This window comes from Juglans regia, chromosome 13 (genome assembly GCF_001411555.2).
Source record: "Juglans regia cultivar Chandler chromosome 13, Walnut 2.0, whole genome shotgun sequence".
Taxonomy (NCBI): domain Eukaryota; kingdom Viridiplantae; phylum Streptophyta; class Magnoliopsida; order Fagales; family Juglandaceae; genus Juglans; species Juglans regia.
Genome location: NC_049913.1, coordinates 33,567,081 through 33,593,135, shown reverse-complemented (window position 1 = coordinate 33,593,135; position 26,055 = coordinate 33,567,081). Strand labels below are relative to the sequence as shown.

General features: G+C 37.6%; 1 protein-coding gene across 3 annotated transcripts; it reads right to left on the bottom strand.

Moving 5' to 3' along the window:
* Nucleotides 1–715: 715 nt before the first annotated feature.
* On the bottom strand, nucleotides 716–18,997 carry LOC109012404. Of its 3 annotated transcripts, none has more exons than XM_018994017.2 (11): nucleotides 18,691–18,996; nucleotides 15,624–15,679; nucleotides 12,327–12,451; nucleotides 12,147–12,241; nucleotides 11,009–11,214; nucleotides 6,723–6,911; nucleotides 6,438–6,638; nucleotides 2,387–2,540; nucleotides 2,203–2,266; nucleotides 1,178–1,243; nucleotides 716–1,103 (listed from the first exon to the last, which is right to left on the bottom strand). In XM_018994017.2, exons 1-11 carry the CDS (start codon nucleotides 18,787–18,789, stop codon nucleotides 1,027–1,029), a joined length of 1,332 nt encoding a protein of 443 aa, XP_018849562.2. In that variant the 5' UTR covers nucleotides 18,790–18,996; the 3' UTR covers nucleotides 716–1,026. The 3 variants fall into 3 exon arrangements, with proteins under 3 accessions (XP_018849562.2, XP_018849563.2, XP_035540692.1); XM_018994018.2 differs by having other exon boundaries at nucleotides 15,624–15,672; nucleotides 18,691–18,786; XM_035684799.1 differs by lacking the exon at nucleotides 6,438–6,638 and having other exon boundaries at nucleotides 18,691–18,997.
* Between the last annotated feature and the right edge of the window lie 7,058 nt (nucleotides 18,998–26,055).

Genomic DNA, 26,055 nt, shown 5'->3' with positions numbered 1-26,055 from the left:
AATGAGATGAGTTGAGATGAATTTTAAAAACAAACAAGGCCTAAGAGTGAAGAGACCACAAGCAGGCTAAATGCCAAGACTGGTGGCCAAACCAGATCATGCAAGTTTCTGTAATTATTTAGATATTCAAATCTTACACATAGAACTAGGATTTCCCATACTAAGGCCCGGTTTGGATACATAAAACCATCTCATCTCATTATTATAATTTTTTCAAACTTCTACATAAAATATAATAAACAATTCAACTTTTTTAAATTTCAAAATAAAAAAAATTATATTAAAAAATTATATTCTAACAATATTTTATTCAACTTTCAATAAAACATCTCATTTCATTTCATCTAAACTACGTAACCAAACTAGACCTAAAGCCATCCAACATCACCAATTCTCATTCTATTTTCCCTATACGAGTGCCATTGAAGCTGGTATACATAAAGCAAGTGCCCAAGAGGAAACATTCCAGTTTCATATGAGATCGACCTATGACTAATCTTCCATCATCATCTGTTCATTTTCTCATTCCAACAAATTTCTCAAAACAAAAGGTTCACAGGGTATGAACTAATTAACCATGTTTGCAAGCACTTTTCATTGGAAATACAAGTATTGACATTATTTGTGGCCTATGAAACTATGCTTCGGGTGGGGAAAACTAATTTATCAAATATTCAGAAGAAAGATTTTCTTCATCACACAGACAAACAAAACAGCACATCAAGATTCCTCAATCTTCATTTTATCCACTATAAATAAAAATTTACACCACAGTCCCACTTCATTTCGTTTCAGAATTTAACTCAATCATCATATCCCAGAATAAGCATCCCGAAAGTCCTTACATTGAACTGAGAAAAGGAAATTAATACAAGTCCACAGATATACAACTGGATAACTTATTTCAGCCACTGAGGAAGGAAAAATCACGCACATGAACGGTATAACTTCACAAGAAAGAGGTTACATTTGTACCTTTAGGAAAACAAGAGCTTCAAAGGAAAAGGCAAAAAGGATTTATCGTTCTCAGAATGAGAATTCCTTGGGCAAGTCTTGAAATTTTCCTGATAAAAAGCTCTTGTACTTTCCTTGAAGTTTTCCACCTGAAAAATATATAAATTAATCCACCAGTAAACTTTCCCTTACCAGCAGAGAAAGAAAAAGGATGAAAAGATACCTTTGGCTTCAAATTGGGGGATGTTCTTGGACAGAGTTGATTCCACCAACTTAACAAGATCCTTGCCTGCAAAAGTCAAACAAATGACATCACATTGAAATAAATATCTGTGCTCAATATCTAACTCAAGTAAAATGGATTACCTTTTTAGCTTCAAATGGAAAATGAAAGCAGAAAAGATGCAAGGACTTCAAGCAAAGCAGCCTCTTTGTTAGTTAATGTCATAATGTTTTATTGTGTTAAAAGGGTGAGAAAATCATAATAAGCCCAAGACTAAAAAAGAAAAAAAGAAAGAGCTGGGTAAAATCTTTCAGAAGCCACTTCTTTCATGTTGTATCTCTTTCTGTTTCAGTGTATGGCCGTACAACCACCACATATGGAGCAGACATCGTATACGCAACCTTTTTTAGGTACGTGAAGTTTTTCTAATGATGAGAAGGCAAATCCAAGTATAAAGGGAGTATGCATCAGATAACCTAACTAGAGAGAGTAAAAAAGATGGAAAAAATCCTGAAAACATAAATATAGAGAAAACATAAATAGGCAGCCATACAAAAATGGTGTTTTAAAGAAGAAAGCTCCTCCAATTAACTTTTAACCCTCAAAATGAGGTTACACTCTAAACTACTGAAGCATTGCACATAATGGTAATAGTTTTTTTATCAGTGCATGACTGTAATCCTTTACATGTCCTTGCGTTCTGTTTCCTTTCTTCCATATAAATATCACTCCCTTTTGGGATGTAAGAATAAAGCAAGCATTTAGCATGTGCCCTATATTCCTTTCAAATAATGTAAATCCTTCCCTTCCAGCAGCAATAAGAATCAACTGTTTTTTGCCCATAAAGCAAGCAGACCAGAAAGAATAAATATAATTTAACCACTCAACAACCAACTCTCATGTTGGGAGAGGAAGAAAAAAAAAAAAAAAAAACTATCATTTACAGAGTTGATCAAAAGTAGATAATATATAAAGAGCGGCTTCTACCCATGAGAAGGTTCAACTCATCCCACTTCTTTACCTACCAGTTACACTCTTTTCCCCCTCGTTGACATTGATGAGGAAAGATGGGATTTGGTTCTCTTGCAACTGCAGAAACAGTATAAAAGATTAATTAGAACCCGATAAACATAACCAAAAATAAAACGATAATTAATTTAAACCAGACAACATAATGCCTGCTTTAAATGAACAAGTTTAACATTTCACCTTGGACCGAAGAGCCATTGCAAGTTCTAACAGGTCAATAGATGAAGAGCCCTTGCTGTATGCAGGCAAGAACTTCCCATTTTGATAGCCTGCCAGGAAGTGATAGGCTGCTTGCCCAGGAGAGAGCTTTGATGCAGAAGGGATACTTCCAGAACTGCTTCAAAATAAAGGATCACATCAACAGCCCAATGGGTAGTTAAAAAAAAAGGACATATGAATTTCCCATGTACTTGAGCAGCACCTTTTTTGTTCATTAATAAAATTATCTTGTGAATATAACATAACATGATATGGAGAGCATTCCTAAGTCATCGGCAGTATTAGAATGTACCAGGGAAGAGAATCTTATGTAATAAAAATGTTGGTAAAGTCTCAGGAATATTGCATAGATCTGGGATTCATTCCTACCATTATCAGCATATTAGGACTTTAATGGGTATATACGAGGGCAACGTCCCAGTGTAAACCTCATTTTTTAGTCTAGAAATTGAATGTGGCATAAAAGAAAACAAAAAAGAGGGAGAAAAAGGATGAAGAGATCACAGATATTGATGTTGTTTCACCATAATTCGCGAAGAAGTTTTTGGGACTCCCTCACATTAAGGTTCTAAGTTTATTTAGTAGTAGTATATGATTCATTTTCAGGTCATACAAAAATTTCCTTAAAAAAAGTTCCTTGGAAACCAACAAAATCCAAGATTGCACATTAAACCAGAGGGAACTTTTATCAGATTTCTCTGTGGGGACTAGAAATAATGAAGAGTATGTTCTGTCATGCAGGAGCTTTTAAGTTATCAACTATAAAAACCAATTTGCATAGTTTATTCTTATGCTTTAGGCTGTCTGAGGATTAAAAATCAAATTGGCATATTTTTTTTATCAGTAAATAAGATTTTATTGATCGTAGGAATAGGCAAAAGCCCAAGTACACAAGTCATATACAAGAGCAATGCTTAGGAGTGATGTTCTAGTGATACAAGAAATTCATGAACGGTCATGCCATTAAAATCAATTACAATCGACCATTGAACAAAGTGTTAAAAAAGAAAGTTCTAAGTTCATCCAATGACCGCTCATGACCTTCAAAGCTTCGCTCGTTCCTCTCCCTCCAAAGACACCACCATAGGTAGATCAGAACCATCTTCCAAATTGCAGCAATCTAAGAAGGGCCTTGGAGACCTCTCCATGAAGCTAAGAGGTCGATCACCCTTCTTGGCATCACCCAAGCTTAGCAAAAAAGTCATTCCACAAAGTCGTGGCAATCTCACAACGTATTAGTAGATGATTGACAGGTCCTCCACTCTTTTTACACAAACAACACCAATCCAAGACTATGATTCCGCATTTCCTTAGGTGATAGGGAGAATCTTTCTCAAAGAAGCTGTCCATACAAAAAAGGATGCCTTTAAGGGGGTCATTGACTTCCAAATTCTCTTTCACGGGAATGGATTTACATTATACTTAGAGATGGATTGGTAGAAGGAGCGTACTATGAACTTCCCTTTCGCCAAGGGGTGCCAAAAAAGCTTGTCTTCACCTCTCCCCCTCATAGGAACAGAATAGACTAGGTTGTAAAATTCAGAGATTGCTTCAACTTCCCAATCATGGACAGCTCTAAGAAATGTGACATTCCATTGGGGAGTGTCATTAGATTGGTCAAGGAGGTCATTGACTTGCTATACCAAAGAAGTATGGATAGGCTTCCTTAAGTGCCCTGTCACTACACCATATGTCATGCCAAAATTTGTTTCGGAACCCGTCACCTCCCTCCAAAAGGGTAAAACTAGAAAATTTAGTCCACCCTCGTCTAATGTGCTTCCAGAGCCCCACCCCATATGATACACCCACCTCTTTCGAGCACCAACCTCCCCCCATACTCTACCATACTTTGAGTCTAAAACTACTGTCCCCAAAGCTCCATGTTCTATGGGATATCTCCATAGCCATTTGCCCAACAAACCCTTATTAAAAAGCTGCAAATTTTGGATACCCAAACCTCTTTCGGAAATTGGAGAACAAATGGAGGCCCATTTTACCAAATGAGATTTGAACACATCATTCATCCCTCCCCATAGGAAATCCTATTGTATTTTCTCCATACGGTAAGCCACCTTTGATGGAAGTGGAACTACAAAGAGGAAATAAGAAGGTAGGTTGGAAAGGGTACTTTTAATGAGTGACTCTGCCACCTTTGGATAAGTACATCTACTTCGAACTAGCAAGTTTCTGCTCCATCTTTTCTAGGACATCACTCCAAATGGATATCAATTTGTAATGAGGATCCAATGGGAGGCCAAGATATTTCATGGGTAAATAAGATATCTTGCATCCCAAGACAGAAGTCATACTATCCAATTATGCACTTGCCCCACCAGAACTACATCTGGTTTTCCCAAGTTCACCTTTAATCCAGAAACGACTTTGAAGCATAGAAGGAGAGCCCTCAATGCGCGGATATGATCATGGCTGGCCTCACAAAATAACAGGGTATTGTCGGCAAATAAGAGATGAGATATATATTAAGAGAGCTAGTATTTGCCTCCCCCATTGAGAAGCTGGACATAAAAACACCAATAAGAACCAGTCAATCACATTAGCAGGTTCGCACATATCCTTGGTTATAGGGTGTCATTGCTTCCTACAAAGTATCTAGGTCTCCCATTGGGGGTGTTTTTTAGGAGAGATTTATTAGGAACAGTGTTATAGGAAAGATGGAATGACGTCTTCTAGGGTGGAAGCGGCTTTACTTATCCAAAGGAGGTCACATTACACTGATCAAGAGCACTCTCTCAAACCTTACTACATATATATTACTTGTCTCTATCCCTATGCCTGTGGGAGTACCCCGAAATTTTGAGAAGCTTCAAAGGGACTTCTTCCAGGGAGGAATGGTTGAGGAGTTCAACTTTCACCAAGTCAAGTGGTCCCAGATTTTCACTCCAAAATAGCTGGGCAGATTGGCGATTGGAAATAGGTTATCGTTCAACAAAGTTTTGTTGAGGAAAGGAAAATGTTGTGGCAATTGGAGGTGGAAGCCAAATATGGTAGCATAAGGGGAAGATAGTGTTCAAATAAGATTACCCAATCGCTTGTGCTTGGGGCGTGGAAAGCTATTAGAAGAGGGTGGGGGAATTCTCCCATTTTATTGAATATAAGATGTTCTTTGACAGTCTGAAGTTAAGCTACTATATTCAACACCTTCTAAGTTTGGATAGCTGCTCACTACAGCTATCAATCTCCTAGTTGATCATCTATTGCTTCACTGCGAGCTCGCAAGTGCATTGTGGAGTGATTTCTTCACTCAGGGTGGAATGGCATGGGTAATGCCTAGAAGAGTAGTGGAGCTTTTCTATGCTTGGAGAAGGCTAGGTGGTAAAGAGTGAGGATGATGGTCCCTCAAGGCTTTCAAAACTGAGCCTTTCCTAAGGCTCAAGCATTATAAGCACAAAGCAAATTAATAGCAAGCCACTTTGTGCATCCTTACATTTTAACAAGCAAGGAAAGCAACTTATGCAACATTCAAGTTTTCACTCAAACATTGCAAAAGACCAGATCAGTTTGTAAAGCCAGAAAAGCAATCGGTCAAGTTTTTCAGTCACGATTATGTTTTAATTCATTTGGCAAAAACATATGTTTTCAGCAATTTAATACGTTTCCAGACCTTCATCTAGATGGGTAAAAGGTAATATTAGTGGGTTTATAGGAAAGTTTGTTTTCAACCCACAGCCTCCAATTCCACATCAATGACACGCTTTGTCACACTAGTCACTATCACTTATGCAGTACATATAAGAATAAATTTGCTCTCTTGATAAAGAAAATGATTCTTAACCCAACACTACCAGCCTACTCAAGTTGTCCAACCAGCTCTTGCAAATTTTGATTTTGATTCGAACAAGACCATTGAACAAGACCATTATAGTGAGTGGTACCATCTAACCCAGTAACCTAGTCACATATGCGTGTTGCAAGAATAATTTGGACAGAAATACTCTAGCGAACACCATTACTATCCATAATAAAGGGACCAATCTTTAGATGGTTATATTACCTATCAGAAGATGCAAGGATAACAGCAGCTGGCAATTTAAATAAATTTGTGCCACCAGATTTTCCACTTTGAAAATACGGTGCAACACCTTCAGAAGCAAGAATTACACCTGCATCTGCAGACACCAAGGACTCTGTGCAGCTCTCAATGGTTTGATAGGGTGCAAACAAAAGAACCACTGAATCGCCAGACACTAGGAGCCTGAAATTCGCTACTCCAGATGTAAATAGAACACTGCATTCATACTAGAATCATAATATCAAAAAACAAGTTGGAGAGCATTACCTTCCAGATAGAGGAAGGCCTCCCCGTGAAGATATGATAGGTCCAGACAAGGAAGCCAGTGCTTCTTTAATCCCATTTGTATCTGAGAATGCTTTACCACATAAAATCAGTGACGATCGCTCAATATCTGCAGCTATGAATCCCTTACTCATTTTAGCTCCCAAACCAACAGTGTCACCCACCCCTGGACTGCATGGTCAAAAGTCAAAATTGGAATAACACAATTAAAGTATTCATCTTGAATCAAAATAGCGATTGTATTTCATGCTTGAACTTTTGATTGATTCAATTGAGTCCTTTTTGCCATTGGTGTTCTTTCCGATCTCTACACAATTCAGAAAACGTGGCATTCTTTGATTACAAACGGTAATAAATAAAATCCTTGTTTTACAGAAAAAATAAATAAATTTGTTATAGGGAAAAGAAGACAACGTATTATAGAGGAAAGAATATGAAGGGTCAGACTTTTAAAATTCCAAATTATGTAATATATATTGGCATGACCTTTCAAGTTATTTTAAACCTAAACGACTACAGTCATGGTTATTTAATGCAGGACTAGATGACGTGGCTCAACAGGAGTAAAGCTCCTACTTCAAAGATATATATACTACAGATTCTTCAAGCTCTGACGACATCCATTGACCACTATAACCGAGAAGCGAACCAAACAGAAAGAACAAAAATAATCACTCCTTTTTAAAGTGTAAAAAAGGAATTACACTAAATCATGGTTGAAGTGTATATGCGACAAAATTTCTTTAGCAACAATTTAGAAGTTCTCAATGACAAAGTCTGTATTTTCATTAGCCTTACACTCTCACAAACATTAGGTATTCCTATGAAAAATAAGAAAGTTTAGGCAAACAACCAAATTAGCTAGGAAGCTTATATTATTAAAATTTAGTACCCACCAACTCAGTTGCAAAAATTAGCCAAGGCAAGCATACACCAAGCAAGACTAGACATTTTGCATTGTAAAGGGCTAGACATTTTCCAGGCACATGGCATTAGTATACCATCATAACAAATGAATAAAAATTGCCGGTAAATACCTTATAGGTGTTACTTATAAAAAATTAAAAAAAAAATACCTTATAGATGTTGCTACATAGATTGCGAATGGACAAGAATCATGTGAAACTGCATGTGTTGGTCTTCCAAAGAACATTTGAAAGTGATAACACAGCAGAAGGACTATCACTTATTACACGGACTTTTGGGTCATCACAGTAACCACTTTTCCTGGAAAAGTATCTGGAGATGTAAGGTACCTCCCATGATTGCTTTCTTTGGTTGTACTCCTTCCCTTGGGAAAACTCTCACCATTGACAATCTGAGGAAATGGGGTCTTATCAGTATGGATTGGTTTTAGTTATGTAAGAAAAATGGGGGAAGACTGTGGATCGTTTATAGTTACATTGTGAGGTGGCCAGGTTTTTGTGGAATGATATCCTCAACTGGACTGGTGCGGCATGGGTAAGACTGGAAGGTGGTGGATATTTTTAAGTGTTGGAAAGGTCTTAGGAGCAATATTCACGTTGCTGCTGTGTGGAAAATAATTCCTCATTGTATTATGCGGTGCCTGTGGATGGAGAAAAATGGTAGGTGCTTCGAAGACTGGACCGCTCCTTGGAAGAGTTTAAGAGATTCCTTCAACACACTTGGGCTTCTGTCATTGTTTGTGATGGGGACGGTTTTCTTAATTTGCTTGTATCCATCACTAGTGCTTAGTGGTTGCTAGGTGCATTCAGTGTAGACTTTAGTTGTGCTTGGGCTATGCTTTTTTCTATCAATAAAGTTATAGGTCTCATTTGGTTACACAGATGAGATGAGATGAGAAGAGATGTAAATAGTAGTGAAATGGTTTGAGTTAAGATGTTTTAAGAGGTTTTGGGAAAGGAGAGAAAAAAAGTTAAATAAAAAAAATATAAAGTTAAAAGAGGGTTAGAATATAATTTTTAATATTATTTATTGTTTTGAGATTTGAAAAAATTGAATTATTTTTTGTATTCGAAGTTTGGAAAAGTTGTAATGATTAGGTAATTATTAGATGAAAAAAATTGAAAAATTGAAAATTTGAAATTGAAAAATATTTGTGTTTGAACTGTGTTTGGATGTTGAGATGAGATAAGATGGTGAAGGTTTGTGAAATAAAACCAGGCCTTACTCCTACTTTTCAGCAAAAAGTAGTTTCACATCATAATTTCCTGTGATTTGAGGCAAGGAGATCCATTGTCTCATTTTCTCTTTGTTATTGTCATGGAGGCACTTGGTCGGATGGTAAAGGCTGCTGTTAGGGGAGGTTTCTTATCTGGATTTTTGGTGGGAAATGGTACCAACGGCTCTATCATAATTTCACATCTCCTTTTCGCAGATGATACTCTTCTCTTTTATGAGGTCGATCTTGGCCATATACAAGCCTTAAGGGCAGTCTTGTTATGCTTTGAAGCCATGTCGGGAGTTAAGGTGAACCTTAGTAAGTCCAAGATGGTTCAAGTGGGGCTCGTGCCTAGCATCACCAGCTTGGCAAGTCTCCTAGGTTGTAAAGTGTCATCTTTGCCTATGAAATATTTGGGTCTTCCGTTGGTGGCGACATTTAAGGCTAGAGCTATTTGAGATGAGGTTATAGAGAAAGTTGAGAAAATGTTGGTTGGCTGGAAACGGATGATTTATCGAAAGGGGGTAGACTCACATTAATTATGAGCACTTTATCTAACCTTCCCACTATTTTTTTTATCTCTATTTCCTTTGCCTGCAAGGGTGGCTAATAGGGTTGAGAAGCTATTTAGGGCTTTTTTGTGGGGTGGAGTGGGAGAAGAAGCAAAATTTCATCTTGTTAATTGGAATAAAATTTGCTCTCCTATCTCGAATGGTGGCTTGGGGTTCGAAATTTGAGGGCATTCAATAAACCTTTATTGGGGAAATGATTGTGGAGATATCACTTGGAGGGGGATGTGCTTTGGAAGGAAGTTATTGACCCCCGACACGGAAGTGCTTTGGGGGGGTGGGGGGGTTGGTGTTCCAATGAAGGGAGGGGGGTATGGTGTGGGCTTATGGAAATTTATTATGAGGGGTTGGCAGAGTTTTGAAACTCCAATCAGTTTTGTGGCAAGCGAGGGTTCCAGACTCAAGTTTTGGCATGATGTTTGATGTGGTGATAGCGCTCTTGATAGGGTTTTTCCAACTCTCTATTGCATTGCAGTTAACAGGGATGCTTTTGTGGCAGATCTGATTGCATTTTCTCATGGTTCTCACCAATAGAGGTATAACGGCACAGGGGGACAGGATGCAGTGGAGGCCCAATGGTAGCAAGAAGTTTACAATGAGGTTGTATTACAAATTATTGGCACCACAAGGTAATTTTCTTTTCTCGTGGAAGAGTATTTGGAGGTCACGCGTGCCTTCCAAAGTAGCTTTTTTCGTATGGACTGCTTCTCTTGGGCATATTTTGACCACGGACAATTTGAGGAAGAGGGGACTCATTGTGATGGATTGGTGCTATTTGTGCAAAAAGTAAGGCGAATCAGTGGATCATTTATTATTGCATTGTGAAGTGACAAGAGTGCTATGGGATGAGATATTTAGAAGAGTTGGTGTAGCTTGGGTAATGTCATTGGGGGTAGTGGACTTACTCGCATGTTGGAAACGGATTCAAGCTGTCCCCAAGTGGCGGCGACGTGGAAGATGATTCCGTTGTGCATTATGTGGTATACTTGGTTGGAAAGGAATGCACAATGCTTCGAAGACAGGGAACCTACAACGTCGGAGCTTCAAAACTTTTTTTTACACACTTTATTGCTGTGTTTTCAGCTATTGTGCTTAATGGAAACAATGTTCACGACTTTCTGGTTTTAATTTCTGAATCCTAGAATGTATTCAGGTGTTCTCTTGTATATTTCCTATATACACGGACTTTACCTATTTCATTCATATCAATAAAGTTTACCTCTTATAAAAAAAAATAAAAAAATAAAAAAAGTATCTTCACATTATGATACACCTATATTTTGATATCAAGTCATTAGCCTTTTACTCTCACAAGCATTAGGCATTCCTTCGAAAAATAAGGAAGTTTGGTCAAACAACCAAATTAGCTAGAAAGCTTATATTAATTAAATTTAGTCCCCACCAACTCAGTTGCGAACATAAGCCAGGCAAGCATACACCAAGCAAGACTAGACATTTTGCATTGTAAAGCCTGCAATGGTACAGGGCTTAACATTTCCAGGCACATAGCATTGGTATAGCATTATAACAAAAGAATGAAAATTACTGATAAATACCTTATAGATGTTGCAACATAGACCGTCAACGGACAAGAATCATGTGAAACTGCACGTGTTGGAGTCTTCCAGAGAACATTTGAAAGTGATAACACAGCTGAAGGACTATCACTTATTACACGGACTTTTGCATCACATTTTGGTGATGAACCAATAGCCCCATCATGCACAAAAACATCTGAAATGGATGATATGTGATTTGAAACCTGATAAAACCAAGGGACTATAGTATTAATAAATTAAACATTGAGCACAGTTCCAAGAAGTAGCACAGATAGTAAGAAGAATAGAGGTTTGCTAAACATAGTCAACCAAGACTAGAGTTAACAGAAACCAGTGCCTTAGTAATGAGTAAATCAAATTCTAACAAATCATTATAAGTTCTTGATATTCTTTACCATGTAGAGAAATCCAATGGCTTTGCGCAACTCGGCAGCTCTCCCATCCCATACAATCAAATAAATCCAGTACTAATATGAAACCACACGAATCACCTCCAAGAGAGGGTTCTTTTAAGTAAATGACATTACCGTATGTTGACTCTTCACCAAAGTTCTCATTTACCATGGATTGGGTCATGGTAAATGAGAACCAGTGCTCTGTGGCAACTTTCTTTAGCATTTTCAGACTGGATTGGATCATGACTCAATGTGTCGCAAAGGTTGGTTTAACTGAAAACAAGGTGAAGCTTTGTGGAAAATCGAAGCTTCCAGGATTGTGAGAAGTCTGTGTAGGAGCTAAAGGATCTCTTTTTTATTATTCTTTATCATTGGATGGCAGCATACTTATGTTCTTTCAGCTTTAGTATCCTGTGTGTTCCTTCATTTCCCCTTGTACTCTTTCTAGTGAGGTGTGCTTGCATGACGCCTTTTTTATCATCAATAAAACTATCCTGCCAAAAACAATGTCCAACTCCTACAAACAAAAAACTTGAACAAACCCCTAAAAAAAACATAAACACCTTGTAAAAATGAAATTCCATATGATGAATCAAGTAAAGCTAAAGAAATTATTCTTGACATTTTAGCACTTTTATATTAAGTTTTTGAAATACCTGAAAAAGTTACGGTGTCAAACTAAAAAACATAAAATTAATCTAGACAAGAAAAAGGATATTGAAAGCAAATCCATAGCATGCCTGTTTCAAAAGTTTGCCAAACTGTGACTTGGAAATTTCTGAAGCTCCTCCAACAATACTTCCTCTAACATAAACTGGAAGTCCTGACAAGGAATCTAACAGGAAAGATGGGACAAATCAGAGTATTCACTAGTAAGAAATGAAATCAATAAGATTAGAACTGACCATGTGATAGCCTACCCACAATGTTTGCACCCTTTTGTTGTAGTTCAGAAGACTCCAGGTTTCGAAAAGCGTTTTCCTTTACAAGAATACCTTTTGCAGCCAAAGCCCACTGGAGACCATGAGAAAACCCAGGGCCCTCCCTGCATTCAAGAAGGCTCAAGGAACATATATAAGATTGCAACACCCATAACTTGCAAAGTGTATCTGACAGTGTTTACATCATATGAAGTTCGCTACCTTACGATTTACATGCGCTATTTGTCAACAAAATCTCATGGCCAAAGTCTAGCATATCCATTAAACCAAAAGTCTAAGATATACCATGTCAACAAAGAAAGTCGGAACCTCAGAATCAGTAAGAATATTCTATTACAATTCAAGATTCTTCACTAATTTTCATTTCTTACTTGAGGAAAAAAAGTCTCTTCACTAATTTCACCAGTCTTGACTTACAGCATTCCGGATTAGAAGTTCCAATAAAAGTTCCTTACACAAAGGGTGATTCCAATTCATGTTTCTGTCTTCAGCATATTGCATTTATTTGTTGATACAGTAACAGCTATTTTTAAAGGTCCTGCAGACAGAAATGAACAATTGCAAATTGGCTACGTGGAGTTTTTGCAGCCATTTTTTGTTAGTTTTTGTTTTCTCTCTCTCTCATGTGTGCGTGTGTACCTTCTATCCTTTTGATTATGTCTATTCGTCTTCCATTTCCTGTGGTTCTCCCTGGGAATAATCCTTAATCCTTTCTCAGTTTTATTCTGTTTTCAATTTCTCTCTCCTTTTCTTTTAGTTATTTCTTTTTGGGGATAGCTAATTTTTCCTTAGTTAAGTTGAAGATGGATCATAGTTTTTGGATAGAAGCAAAGTTATTTGTGTTCAAAAGGAAAGGTGGCAACCTTTTCTATATTTCTGAAAAGAGTAGGAACATGACGAAGTTCCTTTATCTTTCTGGAGGGATGGTTGTTTGGATGGCTAAGGTGGTGGAGGATTGTTTGAGGTCTTCGGGAAAAATGGATTCTTACCAGACTAGAAGGGAGGGAGATAGAGTTTTCATGGTTCAAAGATATCAGAATTGGTATGGTAGGTTTGTGAAGTTGATTGAGTATGGCACTAGAACAAGGACGGGTATCATAGTGATTCCTGAAGGGTGGAAAGGGAGTGGATGGGCTGGGTTTGTGAGAAAAATGAGAGATTGTCAGTTCATCTTCCTCTGTTTCTGCTCACAAAAATAGAGTTGTTTCTAGCAATGGTCTTGCTTCTCGGGATTCCAGAGGCCTTTTCGAACACTTCTAACAGAGGTGCTACCTCTTCTTGTGAAGCTTCTTACTTGTCGACATTGTTGAAGCCAATGCATGGGTATTCTAGTTTACGCCAGAAGGGTGGCAATGGATATCAACGGAAGGATGAGCTTGCGTTGGAAGGAAGGAATAGGAAGGATGGATTGAATGTAGAGTCTCGGCAGAATCATCTTGATGGCAGAGATGTCGGTTGGCCTTCCGAGGCGTTGCAGAGACTTGGAAAAGCCGAAGGGTCGCTATGGCTGGAAGGAGAAGTTTGATTCTTTGTTGAAGAAAATTGATGGAGGCCTGGGCTTGCTCATGGGCTTGGGCCAAGATTTCGTGGTTGTTAAAGTGAATAAGGAGGAATCAAGGGTGTTGTTTGGGCCTATGATTGCTGAGAAAGGAGTTGGGTGGGACAGAGGCCCAATAAATAGGCCTGTCCTTTGGAGGCCTAAGCAGCTTCATGGGCAGCAAAATTTTAAAAGCCCATTAGGTGTGGTGGTGACTCAGCCCAATGCATGGTGGTTTCATGGAGGTTTCAACTTCATAGAATGGATCGACGGCGGAAGACGATTCTTCTGGGGGCATTCTGGCATCAAGTTCCACTAAGGCAACACCTCAACATTAGAGATCCAACAGTCCATCATGTGTGGAGGTTCAGCCAAGTCTTAAGATGACTCAGATGGATGGGTCTGCAACTCAAAAAGGGACGAAGACTGTAGGCGACTATTATGAAGGATTTTCGGCCTATTAGTTTGGTAAATGGGGCATAGAAGATTATTTCTAAGGTGCTAGCTAATCGCATGAGTGTAGTGATGGAGAAGATTATTTTGAAGTCGCAAAAAGCATTTGTGAGGGGGAGACAAATTCTTGATTCAGTTTTAATTGCTAATGAATGTTTGGAGAGTAGAATCAAACTGGGTGAATGTGGAGTTTTTGTTAAATTGGATATGGAAAAGGCTTATGATCATGTTAGTTGGGAGCTCCTCTTGTACTTACTTGGGAGATATGGCTTTGGAGAGAAATGGCTTTTGTGGATGAAGTATTGTATTTCAACAATGAGATTTTCCATCTTGGTGAATGGCTCTCTGGTAGGACGGGTATTGATTGGGTGATGTCTAAGCTAGTGATGGATCTTCTTGCATGTTGGAAAGGTTTTGAGGGGAGACAATGTATTGCTGCCATATGGAAGATGATTCTTTTGTGCTTGATGTGGTGCTTATAGTTGGAGAGGAATGGGAGGTGCTTTGAAGATAGAGAACGCTCAATGGGAGAACCTAGGGAGTTTTTCTTTAGTACCTTGAGTTGTTGGCCTAAGGCTCTTGTATTGAATGCAGATCATTTTCTTGTTTTGCTTTAGTTGTTTCTAGTGTGAATGTTGGTATTTCCCCCTGTATACTTCTTGTGTACTTGGGTTTTGCCTATTCTTGGTAATAAAATTCTATTATTAATTATAAAAAAAAAAAAGTTTTTTGTAGCCAAACCACACAAGTTTCATTTGCTAACCAACCAAAAAAAATCTATCATAAAAGATGGAACCCTCAATGGTCAAGTCTTTAAATAATAAATTATTTTACCAAAACCTAATATTCTATAGGTATTCAATGTTGATTATAATAGCTCTTTTTTTCTTTTTTTTTTGGTCAATGATTATAATAGCTATATTAAATTAGGTATTTCCATTAACAAAGAGTTTGAGACAGATAATATAGGCATAGAGGTCTGTAACAAACGATAATGTGACAGGAGCAATTACATTAGGTAGGATTTGCAAACAGATGTAGGAGATGGTTATATCAGGGGTAAGGTCTGCCTATCAACTAGGAGTTTCATACAGACATTAAAATCATTGATGGTCTACCAGCCGGAGCTTTTCCACACTACAAAAACCATGGTTCACAAAGGCGCAAACACACGGCTAGACACATCCACACTGCATGCCCCTTTAGTCTACATCAAAGAATTCAAACTGAGTATAATTTCATCAGAGTATCAATACTATTCTTCAGGTCATCAAGCAAAGGATCACCTTGGAAACACTACTGTTTCAGCTTCCTCATTAGCACGTGGAGCAGAAACTGAATACTTCAAAAACAATAACAAAAGAAAAATAATAAGGATATCGTAAGATGATGTCTAGTTTTACTAGTCTGGATTCACATAGAGGAGTACATGTTTCATGCAAGCTTATACACTGAATCAAAATATGACATCCAGAACCCAAAAAAAAAAAAGGACAAAATATTCGAGATAAGATGATCAAGAACAACAGTTGAACATGTGAGACATAAAATAAGTTGAAATCTGGTAGACATGTTATTTTATTAAATCCAGTCTCCTCTACATCAAAATTATATCCAAGAAAAGTACATTTTGCGGCAAAAATTTCCAAGAAACTAATGCTCAATATCTTTCTAAAATTTTGAAATAGCATCTCATAATGATACAAGGCTCATAAGGTAAAAAGAGAAGAAATCATATTGCTTTTATGATTAAAGCATTTTATTAAAAGCATAAAGGGCGCGCAACACAAGTACTTAAAGAGTTTACATAGGAAACACCCAAATAGGGGTGTAACCGATCCGGTCCGGTCCGGTTTTGGATAAAATCTAGGACCGAACCGGTATGTACCAATTTTGTATTTTTCAAAACCGATTACGCACCGGTTACCCTCCTAAACCGGTACTTCCGGTTTTACCGGTTTTCGGTCCGGTCGAGTCCGGTTTTTCAGTTTTTTTAAAATGTAAATTTCACAATTTGTCATTAAAAATTTGTTTATAAAAAAAAATTGATTTAAAAAAAACTGTTTTATACTTTTATTAATATATTAGACTATAAAATAGTATTAATATTAGACTATTGGTATAGTTATAAGTTATATATTAGTATTAGTTATAAACTTTTAGTGATTTAGTATTAACATTTTATGTAATAATTTATAAATTATAATAAGAAATTATTTCATATATGAATATATATGTTATATATAAAATTTCACATAAAATTTATAATTATACATTATATATAAAACTTATATATATTAATATTTAATATATATATAAAATATTTTGTATAAAACTTATATATAAAAATATTATTTTTTATTTTTTTTAATCAACCGGTCCGGTCCGGTCCGGTCCAAAAAATCCCGGAACCGGCCGGTTTTTACGTTTTAAAAACCGGTTCCGGACCGGACCGGTTCAAAACCGGTCCGGTCCGGTTTTCCGGTTTGAATTTACACCCCTACACCCAAATAACAAGAACAAAAAGAGCAAAAGTCTTTGAAGTCTAGAAAACTAAGATATGGTAATATACAAAGTTTAGTGAGCAGCAATTCAAATATAGGGGATGCTAAAGGTAGTAGCTTTCAACCCTGACACTGTCCTTTCTTGGACTTAAAAAGTTTGAGCATTGCGCTCTGCCAAATATACCACATTAAGCATAGTGGGACCCTTTCCAAACATCTGAATTTCTATGACTACAAGGATTCCACCAACATGCAAACAATTCCACCACTCGTTCGGGCATAACCCACTGAATCTCAAAAAGTGCTGAATTCACCACCCATAACTCCCTAGGCTTCTCACAATGTAGAAAAAAAATTACAACGTGCCTCTTTCTTAGATTATCAATGGTTAGGAACTTTCCTAGGACTGCCAGCCAGGCAAAAAAAAAAAGCAACATTCGAAGGCTACTTGTTTCTCCAAATACACTTCAAAGAAAATGAAGAGCCAATTGAAGGGATGAGAGCACGCTGAAATAGGAAAATACATCTATTGGACGATATCCAACAGAGAGCATAATTGGACATAACCTCAAAGAAACCATATTAACATGGGCATAATGCAGTGGATAGCATAGTTGGCAACAGCTGAAAAATCTCAAAGATTGGATAAGGGTTGAAAGTTTCAAAGTTAATTGAGTGTAGCGTAAAATACCTAAAATTTTCAATTCTAAATGAAAATTTAACAAGATATTTGCAAGCTTTTATGTTCACTTTGTTTTAGTTACGTGATGATATTTTAGAATATACAAATTTCCATGGCAAAAAATAAAATGATGTCTCAGAAAATATATCATCCACTTCAGCCTTCAGGCATTTCAGTATTGCTTTAGCTATAACCTGGTAAGATACAAATGAATTACCAAAAACTCAAGTGGAGAAATTATAAGTATTAGCGTTAATTGTTGCTAGATGACACATATGTCTATGAGGCGTGAATTTCATAGAACCACAGTCCAAACAGAGATCTGCTAACAAAAAGACCTAAAAGAAATGAAACGGGAAAATTGATTCAATCAAAAGGAGGTCCCTGAATAACTTCACAGCCAACTTAAAACCCTGATGCTTCAGCCTGCTGAAAGAATGAGGTACTGATGCCTTCTAGAAATATTCTGCTACCAACCCACTCTTCACTTGAACAATCTAAGGAATGAAACCTTCACACCAGACTTTGAGTTGACAATTCACCCATATCCTACTCATAGAAACCCTTCCATTTTCTCAATGCTCAGCCAAAACATTCATTAACTCTTTGCTTTTCAAGAAACCCACTCCACGAGAACCCTTAACTTTTCTTTAGGAATCTAATCAAAATCTCCGGAGCCACTTGACTGCATTGTTCCCCTTCAATACTCAAAATTTATGGTCCAAAAAAGGAACTCCTCAGTTTCCTTCTCTATACAAAGTTTAACTCTGAACCGCGTTCGGAACCGTTCACATTAATCTAAATAGACATGATCATCGGAATTCCAGACCACATTACAGTACTGTAAAATCCCACTTCCAAAAATTCCAATCACATCAACCCAACCAAACAATAGAATTAGTAAATACAGCTCAGTCGGCCAGACCCACAATCCAAAAAGACAGAAGTGATCATCCAATCAACAAAAGCATTATCGAACATGTACGAGTTTCAGCTCCCCACATGAATTATTGAACCAGAACCAAAAAATAAGATTTATTAATAAAAAAATCAGAAAAAAAAAAAAGAAAAATTCCAGCATCAATTGAGAAGTGAACTTCATACGATATATACAAGTGCATATGCAAATATATCGCGTGAGAGAGTGAGAGAGTGAGAGAGACTGACCCATCGAGAGGAAAGCAAGAAAGGGCTGGATCTTGAGGAGGAGGGGCGAGTAAATGATCTTGAGCTTTGAAGTAAACACTTGAGGACTAAGTTCCTCATGATCGTTAGAACTTTCAATGGTCTTCCACTGGCTCTGAGGATCTGCGCCCACCGTCACTGTCGATGATGGCTTTCTCTATTTTCGAATCTTCGGGGTATTTTCTATGTGTTCAGTTTTCTGGGTTAAACTTCGCACATAGTTCTTGTGGGTAACCCGTTTTCCGAGGAAATCGTTTTCAGAATTTTATCAGTGCGTAAAGCAAATTAAGGTCCTTTCTGTTTGAGCTTTCTCCGTTCTCAGTCCGCGGAGATGGGCTCCAATGTTACTGTACATAACATTCCTACGTGGCAAGTTATTATTATTATCAAAAATGCTGTGGACAACCGGGTGCGTCCTCGCCACGGCCTCGCGTCCGACGTGGCAAAAAAACAAAACGACACCGTTTTGTTTTTTGCCTTTCTCATTTCCAAGGGGTCCTCGTGGGTGAAGGGACGATTCAATTTGACCTACTTTCTCATTTCGGTCTGCCTTCTCCAAGCCGCACACGAAACCCACGAAACCTCTCTTCGTCTTCTCTTCGTCTTCGGTTAGGGTTTGTGTTTCTCTTCGTCTTCTCCAAGGTTTGTGTTTCTCTTCGTCTTCTCCCCACTTTTCTTTCTGTCTATCCCTAGATTTCTTCTCCTCCAAGCCTCTATTCTCTTCTCCGAAAGAAATCAGGGGTTAGGTTTGTGAGAAAAATTTCTGTCTATCCCTAGATTTCTTCTCCTCCAAGCCTCTATTCTCTTCTCCGAAAGAAATCAGGGGTTAGGTTTGTGAGATTTTTTCTCCATCACATTTCTCTCTGCCGAGAGAAACCATGGTTTGTGTTTCTCTTCGTGTTCTCCATGAAAAGACAGAGCCATTGGTTAGGGTTTGTGTTTCTCTTTGTCTTCTCCATGAAATCACAGAGTGACACCTACGAATCCACGAAGCCACAGGTCTGATATCCCCTTCCCACAAAGTCCCGAAACCCTAACTCGAAACCCTAACCGAAGCCGAAGCCTGAAATCCTAACCCGAAACTGAAGCCTGAAACCCTAACCCGAAGAAGCCCTAACCCGAAGCCCTGATCCGAAACCCTAACCCGAAGCCCTAACCTGAAACCCTAACCCGAAACCCTAACCCGAAACCCTAACACGAGATTCCCTCACTGCTAGTGACACAGTGGTGAGAGTGAACATAGCTCCCGAGTAAGGTTATATTCTCCAATTTTTGATATCTGCAGTTTGATATTGTAGTTTGCTGTTTCTTTATTGTTGTAATTGTTTATGAATTTCGTGGGTATGAATATTTTGCAAGTGGTTGTTGGAGATTGGAGGTGTTGTTTTAAATTTAAATTTATAACTAGAGGTTGCTGGTGTTATTGTTGTGTTGGTTTCTATTGTTGCTGGTGTTGGTTTCTATTGTTGTGTTAGGTCGACTCATTAATTAAGATGATGGTGTTGGTTTATGAATTTCGTGGTTATGGATGGTTGTCGGAGATTGGTAGTGTTGCTGTAAGCACTTTATAATTAGAGGTTGATGGTGTTTTTGGTGGTGTTGTTTAAATTTAATTTTATCTTGAGATGTTGATGGTGTTATTGGTGGTGTTGTATTAAATTTAAATTTATAATTAGAGGTTGCTGGTGTTATTGATGGGGTTATTGTCACTATCATGTGAAACTTCTTCAACATTTATGCATTGTGTATCTCCTGTAACCAATTTGTGCCGGTGCACAGTTTGCTTATTGTCTGTGTTTCTATCATTTACACAATATGCACCATGATCAAACCATTAATATTGATAAGAGTTAAAAATAGAAATTGTATATTATATTTAGATCTGATTTTGTTACTTTGCAGATTTAATTCAATGTGATTTATTAAATATTGTTTAGTTTTATCAATCAGCAATAGGTAGGTTTAGAGGATGGTCCTCCTCTTTCTTTTTATAAGCAATTACTTGTAAATTATAGACCTCATGGATGGCATATTCATGTTAGAATGTCATCATCATCATCATTATCATCATCAATGTCTTCTTCATCATTTCCAAAACGTACTTTGGGACAAACACACTGCTTCTGTAAGGTCGATGCCACATTGAAATATTCAAGTACTAGAAGAAATCCAGGACGACCCTTCTTAGGGTGTCCAAAGTACAATACAAAGGTAATTAAATTATTTCTAGTTCTAACATTTGTAAATTATAGTGATGAATATGTTATATATCTAATATTTTTGTTATATGTATAAAATGATTAGGGATTACCATACTGTAAATTTTTCAAGTGGGCAGATGGTAATGAAGAAATTGAGTTCCGACTTCAAGAAAGAAACAATGAACTATTAAGGAAGGAGAATGAGCTCGAGAAGATGATGGACGATGTGGAAAAGACGAAGACTGAGCTCCGTAAAAGAGTGGATGAAATCGAGAAGAGAGAGCTGGTGGTATCCAATAGAGAGAAGGAGCTTCTGGAACAACAAACTGAAATGAGGCGTGGACGCATACTACTTCGGTTATATTGGGGTTTTTTATTTGTAGTTGTATGTTACTTGGTATTATTTAAGTAATATGCAACTAGGTGTACTTATTGGACTGTTTAGTTGATGTAAATATGCTTATTGGACTGTGTACTTGATGTAAATATAAACCATTTTAGCAATGTAGTGGAATGAATTTCCATTTGATGAGTATTGGATTATGAGTAGTGGAATGAATTTCCATTTGATGAGTATTGGATTCTGAGTAGTGGAATGAATTTCCATTTGATATGCTTTGGATTCTGAGTAGTGGAATGAATTTCCATCTGATGAGTATTAAATTTCCATTTGTAGTGGAATGTGTTGTTTATGTGGTGTAAATGTGAACTGTAATTCAGCAGGGAGGGAGGGTAAATGTAAATGTAAATGTGGTGTAAATGTGAACTGTAAATGTAAATGTGAACTGTAAACCTCTCGAGACATCAATTTTTCAATGCTTGAAGTTAAGAACATCTGGGATCATCAGGATCTCTTACTTTCTCCTATGCAAATGTACTAGGAATCTGTTACTTTCAGCTTTTGTATTGTTCCAAGTTTCAACCAAACTGGCGCACGATTTAATAATACCCAAATTGTGTACAACAATTGCAATTCAAGACTTCACTTAAGACCAATGTTCCATTTTGCTTTCCCTTCAAAACAAGAGGGAATATGATGAAAACAAAATTGTTTACACTTATAAAAATTCTCCCATTTTCGTATCAGTCAAGTTATATGCAGCATCGGTTGAAGACGTGTCAATATCGTTCAGACCCAATTCCTCGTTCTGCTCCCACGACCTCTCATACTCCTCAACTAGAGACAAGCCATTAAATAACATCATACCAGGGGAAAGAAAAAACCAAAAAATATGTATAGTGCAATAACAGAATTGGATAAAAAATCTATCGCATAACTAGAAGGAATACATCTATGTCTACAAATTAACAGAGGAAGCAAAAAAGGCCCCTAGGCCCTAGTTCCACACCCTACCCCACTGCCACCCTTAAATTAGGGCAGTGTAAACTTAATCCACGAGGCCTATGTATACTAAAATATATTGGAGCAGACAAAGGAAAAATAAGTACAAACTACAAAAGACAGGAACAGTAGGACCAAATCATGATGGAAATTTCAAGAAGGCTCAAATCAACTTTCGGATTGTAATGAAAATATATTTTCAGATTCAAGTTCCCAAATACTCAAGAAACAAGCTTTGATATTCAACTTCTATTTTCAGATTCAAATCATGATGGAAAATTTCAAATTCAAATCAACTTTCAGATTCTAACGAAAATATATTTTCAGATTCAAGTTCCCAAATACTCAAGTTTTAGACTTTGATATTAAACTTCTATTTTCAGATTCAAAAATGTTATAGCATTAACATCTTTTTTTACGTCATCCTTCTACGAAAACAAAAATAAAATTCGACCTACAAAGTGGGAAAATACCTCATGGGTCGAATCATTCCAACGGTTGTGATCCATCCAACCCAAAGTCAATCGGCTGTGATCCATCCAATCCAATTTGCATCTGTAACCCAAGTAAACGTGTATATTAATGTCTTATTTGTAACCATTTCCATTAATATATAAAAACAAAAAGTAGGGATATACTAACACTTTCTTGACTTTGAATCCCTATTCCTCGGATTTGGGTTCCACCAATGTCAAAAACTGTGGATTCTGGATTGGCCTGGTCAAAAATACTTATAAGAACCAGCCAATTTGTACAGCAAGCAATTTCAAGAAGGTTTATGTACTTCTACAAAATACCTGCACGTATCCAGCATTGGCCAGTTCATTCTCCTCATGGCCAAATAAGGATCTATGTGTGCTCAATATAGGTGTATCTCGTACATCTCCCTAACAGTGAAATAACAAATAAATGTGATTTAATTTTCATATTTGCTTATGTAAAATATAAACATACATGTCATATTAAATAGATGCACCTCTTTGCGTTTTCCCTTTCCTTGTGATTTTTTTATCTTCGCTTTAACTTTTCGCATATCCTTCTCCATCCTGGATGCTCTTCTCAGAGATGGGGGTCTGCCTTTCCCACGTACAACATTTGGACTACGTACTTGCCCAGAACCACCAACAGTAGTTGTGCCCCCTGCTGATATTGGAACATTGGAACCCGTTTGGGTCAGAGATGGGGGTTCTTGGTTGGCACGATACAACTCAATCATTGCATATAACTTAGCTTTTGCATCCTGAGTATGCTCTTTCGAACCTGCTGCAAGAGTAATCATCTGATAACAGATATTCAACATCTCTGAATATCTATTAGAATCTACCCGTTGTTCCCCCGCATCATAACTACTATTGATCAACGTGTATCGCCGTTTGATATCCTTCCTCCATCGATCTAAAACATAAATATCTGGCAAATATGTAATCTCGTTACATCTAAATACGGCCAAAATGTGCCTACACAATATCCCTCTCATCTGGAATAATCCACAAGAACACTTTGCAGCTGAATCTTTTTCAATAAAGTCCACAGAATATGTAACTTGCTTAGTGAACTCTGCCAAATGAACTTCATCCTTTACCAAATATGTTTGTATTGCACCAATGCTCTCATGTAACTTTGGATTCATATCGATCATACCGGTAACTTGCTGTTGAACTTCCTTGAATTTAGAATTTGTGTACAATTCTTGAAACCTCTTCTCAATTGGAGACCTAGATATGCAGGGGGTTGTGACACTGAATGAGTGGAAGTCCGCGGCATTTTCATTCTCAATCTTTTTTCTCAATGCGTTATCAAACTGGTCAACAAACTCTTTGAGGTTCGTCTTAGCATTAACATACCCGTCGAAGAAGGCATTCATGCTCTCGCTCCGCTGCGTTGTACTCATTCCAGCCCAAAAACAGTCTTTCAAGAATGCTGGAACCCAATGCTCACGATCAACGTATAGACTTTGTAACCACGTACATTCATGCAAATTGTACGTGGTAATTAACTGCACCCAACTTGTCTCAAACTCATCAATACTTTGACTGTCATATACACATTTCATCAATGTATTTTTCATCCCAGTTTTGTAGGAACCATAGGAGCCAAGCTTCTCCGGCACTTTCTTCAGTATATGCCATAAACAAAATCTATGTCGGGTATTTGGGAAAACAATACCAATTGCATTTTTCATCGCTCTATCTTAGTCAGTTTAGTCAGTGATAATAGCTTTAGGAGCTATACCATCCATACACTGCAACCAAGTCTGGAATAACCACACAAAGGTCTCAGTATCCTCACTAGAAATCAAGCCTGCTCCCAAGAGGATTGACTGCCCATGGTGGTTTACACCAACAAATGGTGCAAACGGCATCCCATATCTATTGGTCAGGTATGTAGTGTCGAATGTGACCACATCACCGAAATATTGGTAGGCTGCTCTACTACGTGGGTCTGCCCAGAAGACATTCTTTAACCTCCCTTCATCATCTAAATCCATCAACGCAAAGAACCCAGGATTTTTGTACTGCATCCTACAAAAATACTCTCGAAGTGCACCAGCACCACCTGCGCCAAGTCGTAGATGTCTTGCCTTGTCGATATAGTTACGACAATCCTTTTCCAGAAACGGGAGGTTCTCGTACCCGCCCGCACCAACAACAAGAGATCCAAAGCTCTTGTTCATTCGGACACCAGCCATATCATTTGTATCTAGAACTCTTTTTACGGCATCACTCACTTCTCTATTACATCGAAAGAAACGAGCTTTCTTTGGACTAAGCCCGTGATTATGGATATTATGAACCGTAGTCAACCGCAGTTTTCCATCAGATTTTAAGGCATTAATATTTGCCTTACATTCCGTTTTTCCTGTCGGACGTGGGTTGGCGACATTCAAAGTTCTATTACGGGCCTTCCCACCACGCGCATATGCAAGGGTGACATACCTAACAGTATCATCTTCTTCCCTCTCAGTCCTTTTTGTCATCACTCCAAACCCGCACTTCTTACCATACTCCTTATAATAACTCACTAAATCTTGAAGAGAATCAAACTCCATCTCCGACTTTGGCTCCTCAATCATATCATCACAATCAATTTCAACATTCTGAGATGTCCCGGCACTGCAATCCTTGGTTTCCTGTGGATTTGGTCTATCCTTATTAATTTCTTCAACTGTAGAGGATGTACATGGCGCTTCAGTTTCCCCACCACCAGGTCTATTAGGGTCTGACCCAACTAGTATGCTTGTAGTGGAGCTTGTATTGATGAGAGGAGTTGGAGGAAATGGTGTTAGCATAGATGGATGTTCTTTACCGTTTCCCATACTGAGAGGCAACCAAACACAAATCTTAAAAATTAGAAAAGTACGTAAGTGTATGGAATAAGATTGATGTGCACAAAATTAGTTGTGGTGTCAATGGACTATAAGATTAGAAGGTCCCAAAAAGGAGGCATAAATTATACAAAAAAAAAAGGCTCTGTAAAATATGTTGGTAAAAGAATAGGTGAATGTTTCATTTAATGGAATCCATTTAGTTTTATAAACTATAAGAATTTCCATCTAACAAATAATGTGAAATCTCATCTATCATATTTTAAAATATAATTATAACAAGCATGGGTCCACGATGTCAGAGTTTTTTGTATCACATAAAACATAAGAAGATCATTAACTTGGGACTGCCCATTGCACGATGAGAAGCAATAACTCAAGTAAATGAGGTTTTTGTTTTCCCAACTTTGATCCAGCTTTTCTTCCATCATTCATAGGAGTACCACACAAGACTTGCCCAAACTCAAAAGACCTCCATC

Coding starts and splice junctions, on each gene's coding strand:
- LOC109012404 (XM_018994017.2), bottom strand. CDS start 18,789: ATGAGGAACTTAGTCCTCAAGTGTTTACTTCAAAGCTCAAGATCATTT. Junction 2,541..6,437: donor ATCCTTGCATCTTCTGATAG/GTAATATAACCA, acceptor ATTTTGAAGCAG/TTCTGGAAGTATCCCTTCTG. Junction 1,244..2,202: donor GGGGGAAAAGAGTGTAACTG/GTAGGTAAAGAA, acceptor TGACTTTTGCAG/GCAAGGATCTTGTTAAGTTG.